This window comes from Labeo rohita, chromosome 3 (genome assembly GCF_022985175.1).
Source record: "Labeo rohita strain BAU-BD-2019 chromosome 3, IGBB_LRoh.1.0, whole genome shotgun sequence".
Taxonomy (NCBI): domain Eukaryota; kingdom Metazoa; phylum Chordata; class Actinopteri; order Cypriniformes; family Cyprinidae; genus Labeo; species Labeo rohita.
In genome coordinates, this window is record NC_066871.1 from 6,953,617 (window position 1) to 6,974,820 (window position 21,204).

The 21,204-nt window shown below is 37.4% G+C and overlaps 2 protein-coding genes across 2 annotated transcripts; both read right to left on the reverse strand.

Annotated features, from left to right (window-relative positions):
* Positions 1-746: 746 nt before the first annotated feature.
* nr5a5 (nuclear receptor subfamily 5, group A, member 5) lies at positions 747-7,681 on the reverse strand. The gene is made up of 7 exons (XM_051106522.1): positions 7,440-7,681; positions 5,891-6,006; positions 5,665-5,806; positions 4,311-5,062; positions 2,402-2,521; positions 1,656-1,803; positions 747-1,575 (listed from the first exon to the last, which is right to left on the reverse strand). Exons 1-7 carry the CDS (start codon positions 7,537-7,539, stop codon positions 1,328-1,330), a joined length of 1,626 nt encoding a protein of 541 aa, XP_050962479.1. The 5' UTR covers positions 7,540-7,681; the 3' UTR covers positions 747-1,327.
* A 4,162-nt stretch (positions 7,682-11,843) lies between these two features.
* soul5 (heme-binding protein soul5) lies at positions 11,844-17,197 on the reverse strand. The gene is made up of 8 exons (XM_051106835.1): positions 17,099-17,197; positions 16,907-16,966; positions 16,711-16,795; positions 16,465-16,585; positions 12,872-13,011; positions 12,628-12,791; positions 12,385-12,499; positions 11,844-12,289 (listed from the first exon to the last, which is right to left on the reverse strand). Coding segments are annotated over exons 1-7 (651 nt in total). The 5' UTR covers positions 17,101-17,197; the 3' UTR covers positions 11,844-12,289; positions 12,385-12,420.
* Positions 17,198-21,204: the final 4,007 nt, after the last annotated feature.

A 21,204-nucleotide genomic window follows, 5' to 3' on the forward strand; every position in this document is an offset into this window, starting at 1 on the left:
AAATTTTTATCCCCCCACCCCCCAAAAAAACGGCCGTTCGACCCCCCTGGGATCGTTTACAACTGCATTTGGGATCGTTTTAAGCCGCATTTAAACTACGTTTTGGAAGTTCAAAATTGGGGCACCAATAAAGTCCATTATATGGAGACAAATCCTGAAATGCTTTCCTCAAAAACCATAATTTCTTCATGACTAAAGACAGAAAGACATGAACATCTTGGATGACAAGGGGGTGAGTAAATTATTTGTGAATTGTTGTTCATGATTCTCCTTTAACAAAAACTCAAGATCTTTGCAATTTAATGTCATCAAGGGCTTTAGAGTACACTGACCAATTTTGGTATTGATCTGTTTAAATCTCTAGGAGTCTGTTTAAATATAACGCTTGAAAATGGGAAAAAAAAAAAAAAAAAAACGGCACAAAACTTTCAAAGAGAATTCAAAATAACAGACTTCCTGTTAGGTTTCAGACTTCGTATCGGGGGACTTTTTTTTTGTAGGTATAGGCGTGTTACATGTGTCTACCGAATTTCATATATGTATGTGAAACGTAGCTCGAGGGGCACTTGTTGAAATTGCTATTGAGCCGTTTTACCACACCCACTTCTAAAACCCAAAGTTTCATGAGTTTTTGAGCATGTTTAGGCCCTCAAAAATGCAATTCATTTTGGAGAAGAAAAATCTGGGCAATTCCAATAGGGTCCTCGCACCACCAGTGCAAGGAGCCCTAAAAATGATAAACATAATTCAAGTTTGTAATTTTCTTTATTCTTCAGTAGATTTTTATTGCTTGAAGTAATAAGAAGTTACATGAAGTAATTCTGGATTCTTATTCTTTCTTTTCTTCAAAATATATATATTTTTCTTTTTGAAGTGAAATATGACCTGGACTTGATGGGCTTCTTTACCTTCTAAAGCTGCATTCTAGATACAGGACACATGAAATCTGACCATAGAAATATATATATAGACACTTTTATTGGAAACTCGAATCTGTGAGACAAACACAATGTGTGATGAGTCTCTGTGTCTATAATATAGAGGTGAGACCGTTATGTTTTTATATAAATGGCAGTGTTTGAATGCTATGACTGGATGGGATCCATAACTGTAAGGTAAGTAGTTCAAAGAATGTGAGTGTATGTGTCATGTCATGGGCTCATAATACCTGAAACCAGTTTTTGTTCCTATTGTTAACTAGTACGTAGTGCCAGCTAATGATAACACAGGACTTGTTCGAAGCTCAAAATTGTTGGACACCAGAGGTCAGCACTGACAGAGAAATGCAGAGAAAGCATTGCCAATAACAAGCTTCTTTGATCATGTCTCATGTGTGCTTGGCATGAAGCATTTCAGTCAGCAGTGAGTTGCAAGGTAGATCTCCCAGCAGGTGGCGCTGATACAGGTATTCCTCCACCTGCAGACTGATGCTGCGCACCTCTGGCAGACGGAGCAGCAGCTGTCCAAACTTGTCAGAGTGACCTGGATGGGTTTGCATTGTGTGGTCCATCAAAGCTCTGTTTACACGCTCTTGAGTTTGTTCTACCTGCCTTCGGTCTTGTACTGATTTAACATCTGCAAAACACATGAACCTTACAACTCTGTTCCAACAGGAATAGTTCAGATCAAATATTTAAGAAGGAAAAGAAACCCACCTGGATTGAAGAGAACCAGATATTTGAGACACACAAACTCCTCTCTGTCTAGTTGTAGTGACCTAAGCTTGGAGACAAGATCCTGGGCTCGGGACACCAGACTACTGAGAGTTGCTCCAGCCTGACTGAGAATGGTCGATACTTCAATCTGTTATAATAAAAGCAAGTTAAAAAAAAAAAAAAGGCAAAGACTCCTAAACAGTCACTAAACTCTAATCATGGTGAAGTGCAGAGTTTTCCAGTCTCGTTCCTAGAGGCACACCAATAGTACAAATTTCCCAACCCTTCCTAATTTGTATCACCTGATTAAACTCATCAACATTATAGTAGAGGCTGAAATCAAAGGGTTAGATAAGGGAGACATAAAAAAGATCAAAGTACGCATATCCAAAGCATCTTGGCCAGGTGCAAGATGAAAGAATACATCAAATGATACAAAACAGATCTGCACACTGTTATACTCCCTTGATTTAGAAAAAGTTAAAAGTGGCAAGTGAGAGAGACACCCAAAGAGTGACCTGCTAGTGTGCCTACAGGAACATAGTAGGCCAGGGCTGGCCAACTTCGGTCCTGGAGTGCCATTGGCCTGCAGAGTTTGGCTCCAACACTGGAAGACATTGATTAACTTGTTCAGGTGTGTTTGATTAGGGTTGGAGCTAAACTCTGCAGGACAGTGACCCTCCAGGATCAAGTTTGGAGACCCCTGTAGTAGGGAAACAATAGTTTAGTGATAGAGGAGTTCTTACCTGTTGCCCAGTAATTAGACAGATGCTGCCATCTCTCCCATAAGCCACCTGCCTGCATAAGTGATCCAGGACAAGAAGCTCACTCCAGCAGCTCTGCAGTAACCCCATTTGATCCTCCACCTGCAAGAGATCAGGTACTCTTGTTATGCAGCATTAGCCACTTGGATAACTTAGACCAGAGGTTCTCAACTCTGGCACTCAAGGTTCACTTTCCTATAGAGTTGAGCTTCGGCCTTGATCAAACTTGCCTGCCAGTAACGTTTTAGTAATCCTGAAGACCTTTATTAGCTTTATTAGCTAAACTTTGAAGGAAAGTGGACCTTGATTGCCAGAGTTGAGAACCCCTGACCTAGACAACTGATCCGTGAAAGGCATTGAAAGAGTTACAAATGTTAACGCCATCCCTGTTGATAATACAAGCATGTATGTTATTCTGGACCCTAGGTCCAGGCATGGGATGCTGGTGTTCCCACCAGGATTATGAAACAATGAGATGTTTTTGTTCAACCAGGAAGACAATATTATGCGACAGCTTTCACCAGCAAGTTTTGCTGGTGGACAGTATGGCCATGGTGCTCCGCTACTTAGACCAGGGCTGGGCAACTTCAGTCCTGGAGGGCCACTGACCTGCAGAGTTTAGCTCCAACCCTAATCAAACACACCTGCCTGTAGCGTTTTAATGATCATAAAGACCTTGATTAGCTTGTTCAGGTGTGTTTTATTAGAGTGACCAAGATCTTGCCAAGTAGGACAAGTCCTTGGATCAACATTTTTGTTGCTTCTGGAACAACATTCCTCTCAATGAATTAAATTTAAGGGATGTGGAAAAGGGTGGAGGTAGGGTTAGACTTAGGGTTGGGGTTAGAGCAGGGGTGCCCAAACTCGGTCCTGAAGGGCTGGTGTTCTGCAGAGTTTAGCTCCGACCCCAATTACACACACCTGAACCAGCTAATCAAATTCTTACTAGGCATGCTAGAAATTTCCTGGCAGGTGTATTGAGGCAAGGTGGAGCTAAACTCTGCAGGACACCAGCCCTCCAGGACTGAGTTTGGGCACCTCTGGTTTAGTTCATCATCTGCCTGTAACTTTCTAGCGATCCTGAAGACCTTGATGGGCTTGTTCAGGTGTGTTTGATTAGGGTTGGAGCTAAACTCTGCAGTTCCTGGAGCCCCCCAAGCACTGCACATTTTGTATCTCTCCTTTGTCTGACACACCCATTTCAGGCCTTGGAGTCTCTACTAATAAACTGATGATCTGAATCAGGTGTGTTTGATTAAGGAGACATTTCAAGGAGGTGGGATGTGGTTGGGAACCCCTGGTTTATGGTATGGTTAGTTTTGGGGTTAGGGCAGGGCTGGGCAACTTCAGTCCTGGAAAGCCACTGTCCTGCAGAGTTTAGCTTCAACCCTAATAAAACACAGCTGCCAATACCTTTCTAGTAATCTTGAAGACACTGATTAGCTGGTTCAGGTGTGTTTGATTAGGGCTGGAGCTAAACTCTGCCGGAGAAAGGCCCTACAGGACCAAAGTAGCCCTGGATTAGGGGTAGGGTTTGTACCTGTGAAAGCAATGATGTTGTAAGACCAACAAAAGATGGTCATCCCGGAATTGCATGGATAAATCATGGTCACCAGTTTAGAGCAGCATATACTGTAGATTACACTAACACAATGCAATGCATCTAATCCAAAGGTGCCCAAACTTGGTCCTGGAAGGCCAGTGTCCTGCAGAGTTTAGATCCAACCCTAATAGACACACCTGATTCAGCTAATCAAGCTCTTACTAGGAAACTTCCCGGCACGGGTGTTGAGGCAAGTTGGAGCTAAAGTCTGCAGAACACTGGCCCTCCAGGACAGAGTTTGGGGATCCCTGATCTAATGTATATGCAATGATTTGCAAACTCTTCTACCTTAAGCTCCTTAAACAGTGCGCTGTTTCTTGCCCACTCCACCAGTCCGAATAAAGTCTGGTCAGCCATTTTGCACATGATGCTGAAGGTGTTGAGACGGTCATGTTTTCCTCGGCAGGCCTGTTCTCTTTGGAGGCTTGCTAATACCCGTGTACAAAGCTGCTTCTCATCTGGCTCAGCTTGTAGGAGTTCATTTAGGAAGCATGAACTAGAGACTGGTGTTGAACTGGGTGTCAAGTTCTGTGCTGGAGTTGGGGTAGAACTTGGAGTTGAGGTTGGCGTGAGTGTAGCAGTGGGTGTAGGTGCAGGTGTGGAGAGAACAGTAGGAGAGATTGGAGCAGGGGGTGTCACAGAAGCAGGGCTGTAGCTAAATGGGAGCTCTCTTTTCTCGGGAGGGTATCCGTGGAAGCCTGGATAGCACATTGTGTGGAAAGGGAGAGATGGATCAGGTAGTGTCCGGTCTTTGGGTATGGTGCAGTCCAACAGCATGGGAAACTCAGACTGGCTCATACTAGGATGAAAGGTCTGAGGTGGGTGGTAATGATCAGAGTCAAGAGAAGCAGAGGAGGGGTTGAGAACATGAAAATCGTGAGGCGCAGCAGGTACCAGTGCTTGTGGTCCCTCAATTTTGACTCTGTAGGGGGCAGTGTTCGTCTGGTGATAGGACCCTCTTTGCTGTTTCATTTGCCTGTCCCGTCGGTATAGAGGTCCAAACTTGTTTCGTCCACCCCTCATTCTGTCTGCACGTACAGCTGTGACAAGTAATTTTACAATTAGCTAACCCGCACATTGTGATGTTCAAAAGAGCATGATCAATTCTCACAGTTCTAAGTTATTGTGTCTCAACCCAGTTCCTGGTGGCACACCAACATTAAACATTTAAACAACTCTTCCCAATAAAACACCTTCAGTTCATCAGCTCTTTAGTAGAGACTCGAATACCAAAAGTGGATGGGTAAGGTAAGGGCAACATCCAAAATGTGCAGTAGGTGGTCTCCAGGATAGGTTTGAGAAGCATTGTTCTGAATAATCCAACTGACACTTTTGAAAAACTGTAAGTATGTAAAGATTCTTAACTATTACAGTTGTGCAATTTAACTTTTTCTCTTCTTGTGTGCCCATTACGTTGTGTGCACCTTACTAGGTCATCAAAGATTGCTATTGCAAGCGTTTATGGTTTCAAAGATAAGTGGAAATAGGATCAGAGCTATCTTGGATAGCTAACTGTGAATATCTTTCCATATCTCAGAGACAATAACTGCATTTTTCCTTACACAAAGAGTTATTCTAAAGAACTGAAAGAATTATCTACCAAACTTAATAAACATGGATTTTTTTGGGTTTAAAGGCATACCTTCTTTCTTCATGCCAACAGCTAGACATTTCTGAAAGCGGCAATAAGGACACCGTTTCCTCTGGGCTGGGTCCATGGGGCAGCATTGCGCGTCTGCACACGTATAGCGCTTGTTATTCTGTACAGAGCGCTTAAAAAAGCCCTGGCAAAAATATTTGTCTTTAGTGCTTAAGAGTGATCAGGGTGTACTGTGCACTTGTTACTGTCTGACTGATGGTACACTTACCTTACAGCTCTCACAGGTGAGTAGACCATAGTGATATCCTGACACCCTGTCACCACACACAGGACAGCCCTCTTCTTGAGTTGCCCTACTGTCTGGGTCTGGCTTGAACTCCTGAGCTATGGGATATCACATTCATCGTAAAGTGTTAATAGTCCTTTTGTCCAGTTTCTTTTTTAAAGTGATAGTTCACCCCAAAATGAACCTTCTGTCATTAATTACTCACTTTTCTGACCCTTCATAGACAGCAATGCATCTACCACGTTCAAGGCTGAGAAAGGTAGTAAGGACGTCGATAAAATAATCCATGTGACATCAGTGGTTCAACCGTAATTTAATGAAGCTACGAGAAAACGTTTTGTGCGCAAAGAAAACAACGACGACTTTATTCGACAATTTCTTCTCTTCAGAGTCCTTACCATACTAAGTGCAATGCGAAAAAAGCGAGGTGAATTGCCAGCGAGCGGTGCTTCTGCTAATTCACGCCTTCACGCTAGGTGGTGCTGACCAACAATGCATTTTCCCTCAGATATGTATGTGTATAAGTTTAACATCGTCCGTGGCCCGTGTTTTCGCTTGCGAAAATGAAAAGATTCGTCGGACTGGTTTGAAAAAAAAAAAAGTTAGCATTTTCGGTGTGCCAATGTTCGCGGTCTATGTGGAAGCATCCATAAGAATCTGTTGTTTTATTCCAATGTGTCATCGCAGCCGATATTCATTTCGCTTTTCTGCCTTTACACACTAAACCGATGAGCCGAATTGCAGACGAATGGTGCTTTCACACCGATTGATCGCCTTCTGTCAATTCACGCCTGCACGCTAGGTGGCGTCGACCAACGTGACTATTTTACTGACATTCTTACTACCTTTCTGGCCTTGAACGTGGTAGTTGCATTGCTGTCTATGCAGGGTCAGAAAGCTCTCTGATTTCATCCAAAATTTGAAATTTGAAAAAATCCGAAGTTGAATGAAGGTGAGTAATTCATGAGAGATTTTTTTTTAAATTTTGGGGCAAACTTCCCCATGACTTAATTGCCACCTTCAGGAAACAGCATGAAGCCTACTGTAAAATGATTGTCTAGGAGTGGGCTGTAATGCTGAACAGTTTTATGACTGGCCTGTCTGATGAATCGGAAGGTCTATTATATCTCAAGCAGGCTTAGTATCTTATCACCCGATTGATTAAACACCGAGATATAGGGCTTACATAACCCTTATAGTTAGACTTTTTTCAGCAGTCAAAAGATAAACTGACTTCTAAAAAATACACTGATTAAATGTTTTTTAGATTTACTAAAGCGCTTGTCTTTTGAATTAAATCATAACAAACCTTTTCTTAAATGACCAGGTCTTCGGAATGTGTACTAAACATGACTGAACTTTCAACACGATCAAATCACATGACAAAATTTTCTGTATGCAGTACCTTAACATAGTATGTTATAGTATCGGATTTGTGATTGAAAAGTTTACAATCCCCAGAAGTATTACATTAGCAATTAATGCTATTGCTAAAGCCATTAAAGTGTCTCCAATCTGAAGCTCTACTTACATGTTGACGGTCCCTCTTGTGACGCAAGGTCCTGTATGTAATCGCCAGAGTGGAGGGCCGTGGACTGGGGGTGATCCAGGGGATAGTTTGAGATGTTCATGGTCCATAGGAGAGGGGTGGCACGGGTCACCGTAAGCTGTCATTCATGACTGTACAGGCCTCCGGGACTCAGAGCAGGACAGGGAGGAAAACAGGCATAGACACAGGCTATCTCAGAGATGGTGCAGTGTAAAGGCCCTCAGTTGGACTTTGCTCCATGCTGAGGGTAATAAACCAGAGTCTGTCACACCTTCCCAACAAGCAAGACCTCATTCATGCAAGGTGCCATGAACATTGCAGGTGCAGCATATATGGAGGGACGCACTCACCACAAAAAAAAAAAAAAAAAAAAATAATAATAAAAAATAAACAAAAAGATCTGTTGCTGAAATACTCATGTGCATCCATTCATGGAACTACCAAATGAGACTTTTAGCATTTGTGTTGATCAGATTCTATACATTTAAATTAGATTACTCCAGTGCTCAAATGTGTGCATCAGCAATACTGTGTTGCTAACAAATGTGTCTTTGTATCGATAAGTGAGTCTCCAGCACCTTTGGAATCAATTACAAAACAAAGAGCCTACTTATGAAGGGAGCAGGTTAGTTCAGTGATGTGGGGTCTGACGTCAAAGGCTATACAACAGTTCAAGGGTGATAGATTAACCTGAGTAATGAAAACCGACCTATTCTGTCAAATTGGTACTGTCTTGATGATGTTTTTTTTTAGTTATTTCACAAGCTGTCCAGCTATTTCACTGTCTATAATGAAAAATCTATTATCTGTGAAATGTGGAATCATTCTTCTTACATTGTTAAGAAAAATGACACGTTTAAAATTGAAAATATGGAAGAACAAGCTGCTTGGACGTCATCCTTTTTTTTTTGTTTGGAAAATTGTGAGGCGTAGATACTATGCAAAGATATCAAGCCTGGAATGATGATCCCAAATTCACAACTCAAGCATGTTTATTTGACACTAGGTGGCACTATAATGCACATTTTCACTCTGTTGATGGTATTTAAAAGCTAAGGCTTGTGGGTTAGATCGTTTATATAGAATCATTTAACTGTATTTTCTTTCTTCTGAATCTTTAAAAAATGTTTGTGCATCAATTCAGCATTTTTCTTTTGATTTTTATGAAAATAAGCATAAATAACCTAACTACAGTTATAAGTGGATAAAACAAAGTATAAAAACACTTATCTTATATGTATAATTTTGCATATGTTTTATGTCCGATTTGATACATCAGATTGGCCTATGGTATGATACAGTGAGAAAATGGAGCTCAGAAGAGGAAAAGAACACACAGATTTTATTCAGAGGTCCAAACTGATCAAAAATATGCATATTTGCAATATTTGGGGCAGATGTTTTTTTTTTTTTTTATGTATCCACCTTTTTCTTCAATGTGGAAGTAAGCCTATGGGTGAGACTTTCAGTTTGTTAGGTTTTGCTATAGGGAAATAACAAGAAGAATAACAACGTACAGTAAATGGTAAAACTGTTTGCAGTACAAACCAGTGTGTTCATAATTAAGATAATACATTAAGGTAAGACACACAGATTTGCAATTTCAAACAGCAAAACGAGCTGCTTTGTACAGCTAAAAATAGATGGGCATGGATGAGACTGAAAGCCACACCCGTAAAATACAAATGGCCGTGCCAGTTTCTTACGGAAAAATGGTGGACAGCCTATGGCCAAAAAGTATGAGGAAATAGCTTGTAATGCAAACTAACTGATATAAATTTAAGTTGTCACTCTATATATCCCAATAATATGTCTAAGTCTAAGATATTTCAACATTTATATAGTTTTTACACACACATAGATAGACAGACAGGGACCTTGCGAAAGTATTCATACCCCTTATTTTTTTTTCACATTTTATGTTGCAGCCTTATGTTAAACTGCTTTAAATAGCTTTTTTCATGTTAATCTACACTCCATACACCATAATGGCAAAGCAAAAAACAGGTTTTTAACATCTTTGCAAATTTATTAAAAATAAAAAACTTAAATGATTGCATTGCATAAGTATTCACCCTGGCAGTGTTGGAGGTAACACATTATAAGTAACGCGAGTTAATATTATTACTTTTTCCAAGTAACTAGTAAAGTAACGCATTACTTTGTAATTGATAAGAAAATATCACAGTTACTTTTTCCAAATAAGTAATGCCAGTTACTTTCCCACCCATTTATTGATTAAAAGTTCTCCTGTCCCCATGTTGAGAGAAATTGGGAGTAAGATGTTAGTTCTAGAATAAATGTGAACATGCATTAATTCATCACAAACAGATTCAGTATTCCTCAAAATTAATAAAAACAGTGAAATTCAACTCAGAATATGACGCAAACCTGCAATAATTAAATATGTTAAATGATACAAATATCCTTTATGCATTTAATCCCATTTCATTAACCAATGTCTTTGCTGCCGACCTTTGATGATCCAGTTCAACCATACTAAGCAAAATTTACTCAAGATAATCTAACATTTGTTTTCCTTTTTTTATTGCTGAAGAGCTGACTTTTTTTTTTCTTCTGCGGTCTGCTGTACAGACGTGAATTTACTTTTCTCAAAGCCTGAGGCTTTTGGTGTGAAAAGGCTTTTACATTTTATATTAAAAACAGACAAACCAGCCCTGCCCAGATTTAAAAAGTAATGCATTACTTTCCGTAAAAAGTAACTAAGTAATGTAATTAGTTACTTTTTTAGGGAGTAACTCAATATTGTAATGCATTACTTTTAAAAGTAACTTTCCCCAACACTGCACCCTGGTAGCACACATACATCACAGAGATGTCTACTTGACATCTGCATTTACATCTGGAAGACATATTTTTTTAGAGTGTTTGCTCATCTGCAACACGTCTGTAGGACGTTTCCTATCATATGTCAAATATACGTCTATTAGATGTCTTTAAGATGTTTATGATTTAGAATTTATGTAAAACTGACATCTTGTAAACGTCTGTCAGATGTTTGTACATAGCAGATGCTTTCCAGATCACGTGAGCTTTAACAGACATCTTGTAGATGTTTGTGCGCTATTTGGGCATATCCTTATCTGGGACAGTTGAAATTTAGCTCAGGAGCATTTATATCACTTGCAGAACTACACTTCGAGTGAAGTTACCCTGTGGGAAATTCACCCAAATGGGTATGATTTGCAAACACATCTGGGGAAAAGTTCAGAAGAAATTCTGCTACATTGAAGGTTCACAGAAGCATGTAGTCTCCATTACCCTTAATGGAAGAAGTTTGAAACATCTAGGGCTTGTCCTAGAGCTACCCTTCTGGCCAAACTGAGCAATTGATGGAGAAGGGCTTTGGTTAGACTGATGACCAAGAACCTGATGGCCACTTTAGTTGAGCTCCATGATCATATATGCAGATGGAAAAAACTTACAGAAGGACAAACATCACCGCAACACTCCACCAGTCTTGGCTTTATGGTGGTGTGGACTCAGTCCTCTCCTCAGTGAAGACACATTAAAACACACATGGAATTTGCAACAAAGCACCTAAAAGACCCTCAGACTGTGAGAAACAAGATTCTCTACTCTGATGAACCTAAATTCCAAGCATCACGTTTGAAAGAAACCAGGCACTGCTCATCACCTGCAGAGTAGCATCCCAAAAGTAAAGTATGGAGGTAGCACCCTCATGCTGTAGGGCTGTTTTTCAGCGGCAGGGACTGAGGGACTCATCAGAGTAGAAGAAAAGCTCAATGCACCAAAATATTGAGATTGCCTAAATGAAAACCCAGTTCAGAGCATTCAGAACCTCAGAATGGACAGAAGGTTCACCTTCCAACAGGACCCTAAGCACACAGCAAGAGTGGCTTATGGACAACTATGTGAATGTCCTTGAGTGGACCAGCCAGAGCCTGGGCTTGAACCCAAACAAACATTTCTGGAGAAACCTGAAAATGTGCATCTGTCCCAATCCAACCTGACAGAGCTTGAGAGGTGAAGAAGTGAGGAGAAAGAATGGCAGATACTTGCCAAATGCTGATGTGCAAAGCTTGTGTTGCTGCATCATACCCAAAAAGACTTGAGGCTGTGAAGGTGCTTCATCTAAGTAGTGAGCTAAGGGTACGAATACTTATGCAATGTGCTTATTTTAGGTTTTTTACTTTTAATACATTTACAAAGTTGTGTCAATTCTGTTTTCGCTGTCATTATGGTGTACGGAGTGTAGATCGATGTGGGAAAAAGTAATTTAAAGCAGTTTAACATAAGGCAGCAACGTGATAAAACAAGGCACTGTAAATATTAATATACACATAAATGTAAATTAAACATATAACCCATCACTTGTAAAAAGAATTCCAACAATACACAAGATTATTACAATGATGTTTTTATTTTCTCTTCATACAGGTGTGTACAACAAATGCTTAAAGACCAAACACCATCCCTTGGAGTTTGACATTTTTTGACCTTTTTTTAATGTTGTCTTCTAAACCAAACCCAACCCAATAGTATATGTTAAGCATTCTCAACTCTGGCCCTTGAGGTCCACTTTCCTGAACAACAACCAAGGTTTGTAGGATTACTAGAAAGATACAGGCAGTTGTGTTTGATCAAGGTTAACGCTAAACTCTACAGGGAAGTGGACCTCAAAGGCCAGAGTTAAGAACCCCTGGTATATGTGCTGGTATATATTATATACTGTAATATCCTACAATGCAATCTATATATCTTCTACTCAGTAAAAAAAAGAACTTGTAAGGCAATTTAGCTTGTTATGACTATAGCACAGGAGCTATGCAGTTCTGTTCTCTGTGGCTCTGAAAAAGAAATTACAAATAAATATCTAGTTAGACATTAGACATATCATATTATTAATTATAATAAGAATATTCTTTTTAAACAAATCAGTTACCTTTAAAAGACTTGTTGGAGAGGAGCCTCAGAGAAATTATTCACTCTTAAGACACACTGGATCACCCTTAACAATATACCATGCCTCATTGTGCCTGTTCATAATCTTCATTGGGCTGAAAACACACACACACACACACACACACACACACACATACAAGCATAAAAGATGAAAACATAAGAATTACAGAAATGAGAGAATGTTATTGGCAGAAAGAAGGTATCATCTAGAAGCCAAGCGCACCTGTTATAGCCGACATTATAGTAGTAACCTTCCTCATAAGTAGCCTGCACTTTGTCCAGTGATGTCTTCAGACTCTCAGCCTGTGATGTGGACACAAATGACAACATCCAGCCCCCGTAGCTCTTGACATATACGTTCATATCTGGAGTCTCTGTTAAGTACACCTGCAAATAAATTGAATTAACAAGGGTTAAAAAAAAACATTTTAATCGAATAGAAAGCATAGAGAATAAAAGAGACTCACAGATGGATTTGTAGGTTTGGGTGGATTGGCCTGGTAGTTGGAGGGCAGAAGGAAGCTGAGAACATAGACTGACGACTGCCACGTGCTCACACTATCACCGACTTTAATGAGGACCGGTGCAGTCATGTCAATCTTAGCACCTAGAAAATAATAACTTGAATATAAGGATAAATCTCACAAAACTTGATATGTGATATCTGTATGGTACTACTAGTACTATTTGTTGTACTTTAAATTATATGTGATAATAATTCAAATATTGTTTTGAAAAACCACATTGTTTTTCTATTATCACGGGGACTTTGTATAGAGGGCTTGTAATACTGCCGATACTCGGATGTAAACAACAGCATGGCTTTCATGGTTAATGTACTACTGAATACGTTGTTCTTCTTAATTTATGCTGTCTAAATCATAGAAAAAAATGTGTGGAAGCTGCTAAAACATATAGAGAAGGACTTAGAAAGCAGGAAAGCGCACAATATTTTGACAAACTAGTTAATAGGTGGTAAAGATACACACAAGTAGTATTAATAAAGATATTAGCCTAATATTTCACACTTTCATGAACCCGTATATGACAGCTAGCAACGATTTATAGTAAAAAAAAAAGTTTTTTATTATTAAGTTTATTATTATTATTATACCAGTCGTTTCACTGTCGTGTTTTTGAAGCATCAGCTTTGAAGGTCCATTGTCCACCTTATTTGTAATGTAAGAGCGGGTGTGGCCACTTTTAAACTTAAATGTCCGAGGCTTCCGGTGTCACTTGCACCAGGTTATTTTTAAGTAATAGATTTAAAATGCATTTATTTTATATTAAGTATAGTTCAAGTCTATTAACATATTTACTGACATATCATTCAAAACCTACTGATATAAAAATTGTAATTAAACTTTATTTGGAGTACTACTTAAGCACAATGCAAAATGTCTTAATCCTAAAATATGTTGTAATGTCACTATTGATGAGGATTGTATGATCTTTAAATAATATTTAAAAGAGTACCTAAAGTATACTAGCAATAGTTCCACTTTAGCACAATCAAATATACTTAAAGTGCCCATGAAATCAAAATTGAAGTTTTAAGGCTTTTAGTATGAATATGTTAGCCTTAAGGTTATCTGTAAGCTAGTATGTTTCAAAACAATGACAAAATTAGCATCTACAAGATATAATCATTGAAAACATACAGTCTCTAACTTCCGCCAACACTTTTAAAAATAAAGATGCTTCACGATGCCATAGAAGAACCTTTTTTGTCTTAATCGTTCCATAAAGAATCTTTAACATCTGAAGAACCTTTTTGTTTTACAAAAGGTTATTTTCTGGCAAAATAAGGTTCTTCAGATTATAAAAAGGTAAGAAAAAGATGGTTCTTTGAAGAACCTTTGACTGAATGGTTCTGTGTGGAACCAAAAATGGTTCTTCTATTACATTGCTTTAAAGAACCTTTTAAATCACCTTTATTTTTAAGAGTGAATATGAATTTTGATTACATCACCCTGCACTTCAGCTTCACATCAAAACTTCTGTCCAATCAAATTCTCTCTTGAATCTAAAGCGGCCCACCCCCTGCCATATAAAAAGACGCGGAAGCTACAGCTGAAATCGGTTACTCGCCTCTAGCCTAAGCTGTGATATAACTCTGTTTGCCATTTTAAAAAGGGGGCGGGACTGCTGGATATGTCTCGGCGTGTCTACGTGTTTCTGTTGAAATTATGTCAATACACAGAATAATGCTGTGTGTTTCAAAGCACTTCAGTGGTCCTTTAAGTGTACATTTAGGTATATCTTTAGTTGGGCTTGGACGTGCATTAATCCTTTAACTGTCAAGTTTACTTCACTATATTACAAATAAATCCTAATCTAATCATGACAAACTTTAAATCATCGGAAAGGTCTAAGACTCCTAAATAGATATTTTACCATATTTTTGTGCTACAAATTATGTAGGAAAAGTAATAGATTAATATATGTCAAGAGTGCAACTTAAAAAAAATCTACATCATAACATGAGTTCTGACCTTTCAGAAAAGACTTTTTCTGTATCATGCAATAGAAATCATAAGAAATTATATATCAGTTCAAAACTTAAAATCTCAAAATTCATCCTTTGAAAGGCATTTTAAAATCAGACACTTCATTATCACGGAAAATGTACATTAAAATCATATTACAAAATGTTTTAATTCATTAATGAAATTATTAATTATTAATTAAATAATTAATGAAAAATTTAAGTCTGGATAGTGCATTTTTATTTTTATTTTTATGTGTTCAAAAATGGGAGTGACAGTTAAAGGGTTAAGTACAAAATTAGTTGTTCCAATTTAGCAGATTTTAAACATACCAGTTTAATATACTAAAAGTACAATTGCAGGGTATTTTTTATTAAGTATATAATATGTAAATGTATTTGTAGTACACTTTGGCATGGAATACATGTATTTTAAATATATTTTAGTATATTTATTTTTCACAAGGGTTATGATGTTATTTTAATTCATTATCATAACACACTACCAAAGATAGCTTTAACGTTTACAGCACTTTGTTATTTTTCTGGTTATTTGCCTATAGTGGCCAATAATGATTCAGAAAACTTGCACATTCACAGAATATGAACTCACAGACATGGATTAATTTTTCTATAAATCTTTCTTTGTGTTTATCTGAAGAAATAAAGTCCTATACATCTGGGACGCATGAGGGAGAGTGAATGATGAGCATATTTTGATATGATTCTTTAGGGTCTTAATGAAAAGTCTATAATATACTTTGGTTAAAAATTCTCAATGGTAGTGTAAAACATCACCCTTTTTACCTTGCCAAAATCAGCTCTGCAAAATTCATTTCATTCTGGTCAAAGCTGCTTTAAATGCAAATGAGTTCTGCTTGCCCGCCCCTCTCTTCTCTCTGTGGAGTGACGAGCCTGTGTACTTTAGCTGCATTTAGCGCGTTTAGCCACTAAACTTGCTAACTAGCACATTATTAGGAAACCCTTTATACTCACTTCTGCTGTAAGTGAAGCTGGATCACGAATGATTCGCGCGAACATAGACGGATATATGTAGATCGGGAGGCGCATTCCCTTTACAAACAAACCTAATCCACTGCATCTTCAGCGGCTCAGATGTCGGGAGTAACTGACGACCACTACGTTCATTATTACATCCAGCAACACAACACCTCAATCGCTCAACCGGAGATATTCTTGTCTAACTTACATCCGAAATCGAAACAAAGATGGCGGACTGTGACAGCTGATCTGAGGTAAAACGCTCATGTCAATCAACTATCGTGGGAGCGGCCTCTGTGGGTGTGACGCCACAACGACACGTATCTGAGAACGGCTCGATTTGAAAAAGGGAATATTATTTTTACAGGTTAATTAAAAACCACTGCATGGATTTATATCATTATAGGGTAGATTTGTACATACACTGCCAACACACATCAATGTTCAAACAGCATGTAAAAGTGAATTTAGCATTTGATGACCCCTTTAAAGGTTAAATATTTTAATGTCTTCGTAAGGACATTTGGTCCCCTGCAATGTAGGCAAAATCGGACCCATAAACAAACTTACCAGCCTCATTTTCTCCGGTGATGTATTTAAAAAGTTTCCTGAATGCTCTTGAAACTGCAATTTCCATGAAATAGGATTCAGCTTCTGTGGTCACCCACTTGGCAGCTCCATATTGGCGTACCTGTAGAAAAAGAGCACTTCATCTTATTACCATAACCACATGAATGTGTTTGAGCTTGTCTTTTAATGTTTTGTTATATATTCTATCTCTTTAATCTCGCGTGTCTGTCCTATCTTTTATCTCACCTCATAACCATCTCCCTCACAAACCAAGTCAAACAGAAAGCATTCCTTTGTCTCTGTGCAGTAACTGGATTCACTAGAGGAGTTCCTGAGAGATGCAAATCCAATACATAAAACATTAAACATGACCTGACAATGCACAAAAAATATTTGCATTATGGCTTTTTACTGCTGCGAGGCAAGTGAAAATGAATCTCACCCAACTCTTCCATCTACAGTCATTGCAAAGAGCAGCACGATCACTCCTGTCAGACAAATCCTTTAAAACATTACAAACAGAAAGAATGAGGCTGCTTTTAGGGAACTCTAGCAGCAACTTGTTTGAAGTCGTTTTTATGGTGCTCCTGCGGTTTGTACAGCAGTGCATGAGAGTAAAAGCATCAGTACTTACATGTTGTAGAACGTTGTAGCTTGAAGCTGTGGAGAGAGGAAGCGTGCACACGTGCGTCTGCAGACTGTTATTTATACATACTTAACGTTATGAAATGTGTTCCCTCCCACAAGTCACGCCCTGCAGTCATGTAAGCATGTTAAGTAAGAGTTTGTCTTATCCACTAGGGACAGTATTTCATTTTTTTTTTCTTTTTTCTTTTTTGTGGTTAATTTTTTGTTTTTTTAATCGATTGTTTGTTTGTCAAATAGCAATGTCTATCCTTACACTCTTAAAAATAAAGGGATTTTTGCAGTGATACCACTGGAGAACCATTTTTGGCTTCCACAAAGGACTTTCAGTGAACAAAAGAACCATTTTTTTCTTAGTGTAAAGAGTATTTTATTAATCTAAATTACTTTTTTTAGTTATAAAAAACTGTTTGTGGAATGGAAAGATTTAATGGATGTTAAAAGTCCTTCATGAAACCATCAGTGCCTATAAAGAACCATTATTTTTAAGAGTGTACAGTACTGTAATATTGACCGGCATACTTTCATATGTACAGCACATTTAATAACAGCTCAGCAGTGCTTGCATTTTCATGCAATTATGTACTCGGAAAACAAAAAGGTGGCTTTTAAGGGTAAATGGGGGTACATTTTCATGAGGTTGTAACACAATAATTTCTGTATATCTTTGTAAAGACAAACAGCATCTTTGTGTCTGACATTGGATCAATACAGTCAGACAGTCAGTGATATAAAAGCACCAATATAAAATAAGCAAACAACCTGTGACCGCGGGATGACCACAGCTCTGCTCATGTTGTAGTGAGTCATCCAGATGTTTAAGTAGGCTAAATGTCAAAATTGCTTCACTTTTTGGAGTAGAAGAGGAATATTTTTTCAGGTGACAGGCAACCTATGCCTTTGATAAATGGACTATAGTTGTTAGCCAATGTGGACAGTACAATAAATGCAAATATTTAGCCTTTTTTGTTTCAATGTCTCTTAAAAGACACTTAATTTATCATGAAAGTTGTAATTTAAAATTATTTATGGACGCATAGTTTGAAATGTTACAGTGTACCCAGACATTTGGATTGTTAAACTGTAGTTTTGTCAAATTTCAGTGACATAACTATAATGTCTGTTTTTTTTTCTTAGGTTAAGCAGAATCCTTTGACACCCACAATTGTTTTTTCATTTAATGACTGTATATACACTACCAGTAAAAAGTTTTTGAACAGTAAGAATTTTAATGTTTTTTAAACAAGTCTTTTTTTTTTTTGAGCAGCAAATCAAAATATAAAAATGATTTCTGAAGGATCATTTGACTGGAGTAATGATGCTAAAAATTAAGCTTTGAAATCACAAGAATAAATTATATTTTAAAATATATTCAAATAGAAAACAGTTGTTTTAAATAGTAAAAATATTTCACAATACTACTGTTTTTGCTGTACTTCGAATCAAATAAATTCAGGCTTGGTGAGCAGAAGAGACTTTTTTAAAAAAAAAAAAAAGCATTAAAAATCTTACTGTTCAAAAACTTTTGACTGGTATTTTACTGGTGTTCAGTATTGCTGCTATCTGATGTCTTTTGTTTAGGGTTTTGTAATGGTTGTACAAGAGCTGGGTGTAGCTGGGTGTCTTGTTACATGCATTGTACAGTTCACCATACATAAAGTTCTCAACATCTGGTATGATTAATCATCAATGCAATTATGCAAAGACAACATTATGCAAAATTATAATTTAATAGTAAAGACATGCTCATAAATCATCCACATGTTTATTCCAGATCATTTTTATTTTGACAAATGAATAGTAGGTTTAACACACTGCTTGTCTTTGGCCATAATTTTACCCTGGACACGTCCCTGAAATCTTCACTTTGGAAGTTTGCTATGCAACTCTTATGTGTGTATGACAGATTATGTAAGGTTGACGTAAGAGCAGATCTGTTTTATTCATCAGAAATTGACGGCTTTTCCTTCTTAAATGCTTGTCTTTGTTAGTTGCGTGAAGTGTGATCTCTGACAAAACAGGATTATAGAGGAACGTGAATCTAGGTAAAACAACTAGAACATTTTGAAAGTTGTAAAAATCAAAGTGAATTGTTGGAATACTGTTCTTTGGTCATATGTCATTTGAAGACTAGGAGTATATTTTTACAGCATTTAGTAATCTTTGCTAATGTGAATGTTAATAAAAATTAATTTTCATTGTACATCACAGTGCATTAATCTTAACAGAGACAACTCTGAATTTAAACCTGTATAAATGCTGAGATTAATCTTAATTAAGATTAATAAATGCTTTAGAAGTATTGTTTATTGTTGGTTTATAGTAAGTAATGTAGTTAATTGTCAACACATTAAACCTTACTGTAAAGTGTTACAGATGGCTTTCCTCATGTGGCTTATGAATCTATTGACAAGGCCCTAACAATGACACAGTAATGATCATTTGTCATGTGAGGGGAAAATAAATTTAAATATGCAAATAAATGTAGTAACCAACAGTATAATGTAATTCAAAACATAATGAAAAGAAGTTCAGAGTGTCGAGAAATAGTGACATTAAAGTCTGTGTAAAACATTATTAAAAAACGTGTTCTGAGTTTGTCACACTACAGAAAAATGTGTTATTAACCACCCAGCCAAAACTGAATGATAATCTTGAAAAAATAAGCAGTATTCTCTGCTCTTAAACGCTGGGGGCGTGTCCGTTGTCTGTGCCGAAACCACGCCCACTCAAGGGAAAGCTGCCGTCTCTCTTAAAGGTGCAGTGTGTAATATTTAGGAGGATCTACTGACAGAAATGCAATATAATATACACAACTATGTTTTCAGAGGCGTTATAATGAACCGTTATGTTTTTATTAACTTAGAACTTTTTTTAACAAATTTTTTATTTAGTACTAACCTCAATAGAATTTCACAAAAAATAATTTTACATATAGTCCACAAGGGAAAATAATAGTTGAATTTCTTAAAAAATTCTTAATACTGTGTTGTTACCAGATGGATCCTCAGCTGTGTTTTTTTGTGTGTGTGTGTGCAGTAATTATTTTTCATGAGTCCCATTGTCCTGAACAGTTAAACTTCCCGCTGTTCTTCAGAAAAATCCTTCAGGTCCCACAAATTCTTTGTTTTTTTTGCATTTTTGTGTATTTGAACCCCATTCTAACAACAACTGTATGGTTTTGAGAACCATCTTTTCACACTGAGGACAACTAAGGGACTCATATGCAACTATTACAGAAGGTTCAAACACTCACTGATGCTCCAGAAGGAAAAATTATCCATTAAAAGCCAGGGGGTGAAAACTTTTGAACAGAATGTGTTTTTCTTATTTTGCCTAAATATCTTATTTTTTCCATTTAGTACTGACCTTCAGAAGATACTTATATGTTTCCCAGAAGACAAAATAAGTTAAATTTAACCTGATCTTCAAATTCAAAAACTTTTCACCCCCGGCTCTTAATGCATTGTTTTTCTTTCTGAAGCATCAGTGAGCGTTTGAACTTTCTGAGTTGAGTTCCTCAGTTGTCCTCAGTGTGAAGAGATGGATCTCAATATCATACAGTCATTGTTGGAAAGGGTTCAAATACACAAAAATGCTGAAAAATCAAAGAATTTGTGGGACCTGAAGGATTTTTCTGAAGAACAGTGGGCAGTTGAACTGTTCAGGACAAACACGGGACTCATGAATAACTATTACTAAAAAAAAACCCACACAGCTGTGGATCATTCAGGTAACAACACAGTATTAAGAATTAAGCATATATACACTTTTGAACAGGGTCGTTTTTATAAATTCTACTATTATTTTCTCTTGTGGACTTTATGTAAATGTATTTTATGTGAAATATCTTATTCTACGACGGCGTTTTAGTGCCACCTTAAAAAATAAAAAAAAATCTAAGATTACGAGATTAAACTCGTAATATTTCGAGAATAAACTCGAAACTACGAGAATAAAGTCGAAATGTTACGAGAATAAAGTCGAAATGTTACGAGAATAAAGTCGAAATGTTACGAGAAAAAAAGTCGAAATATTTCGAGAATAAACTCGTAGTAATACGAGATTAAAATCGTAGTATTTTGAGAAATAATG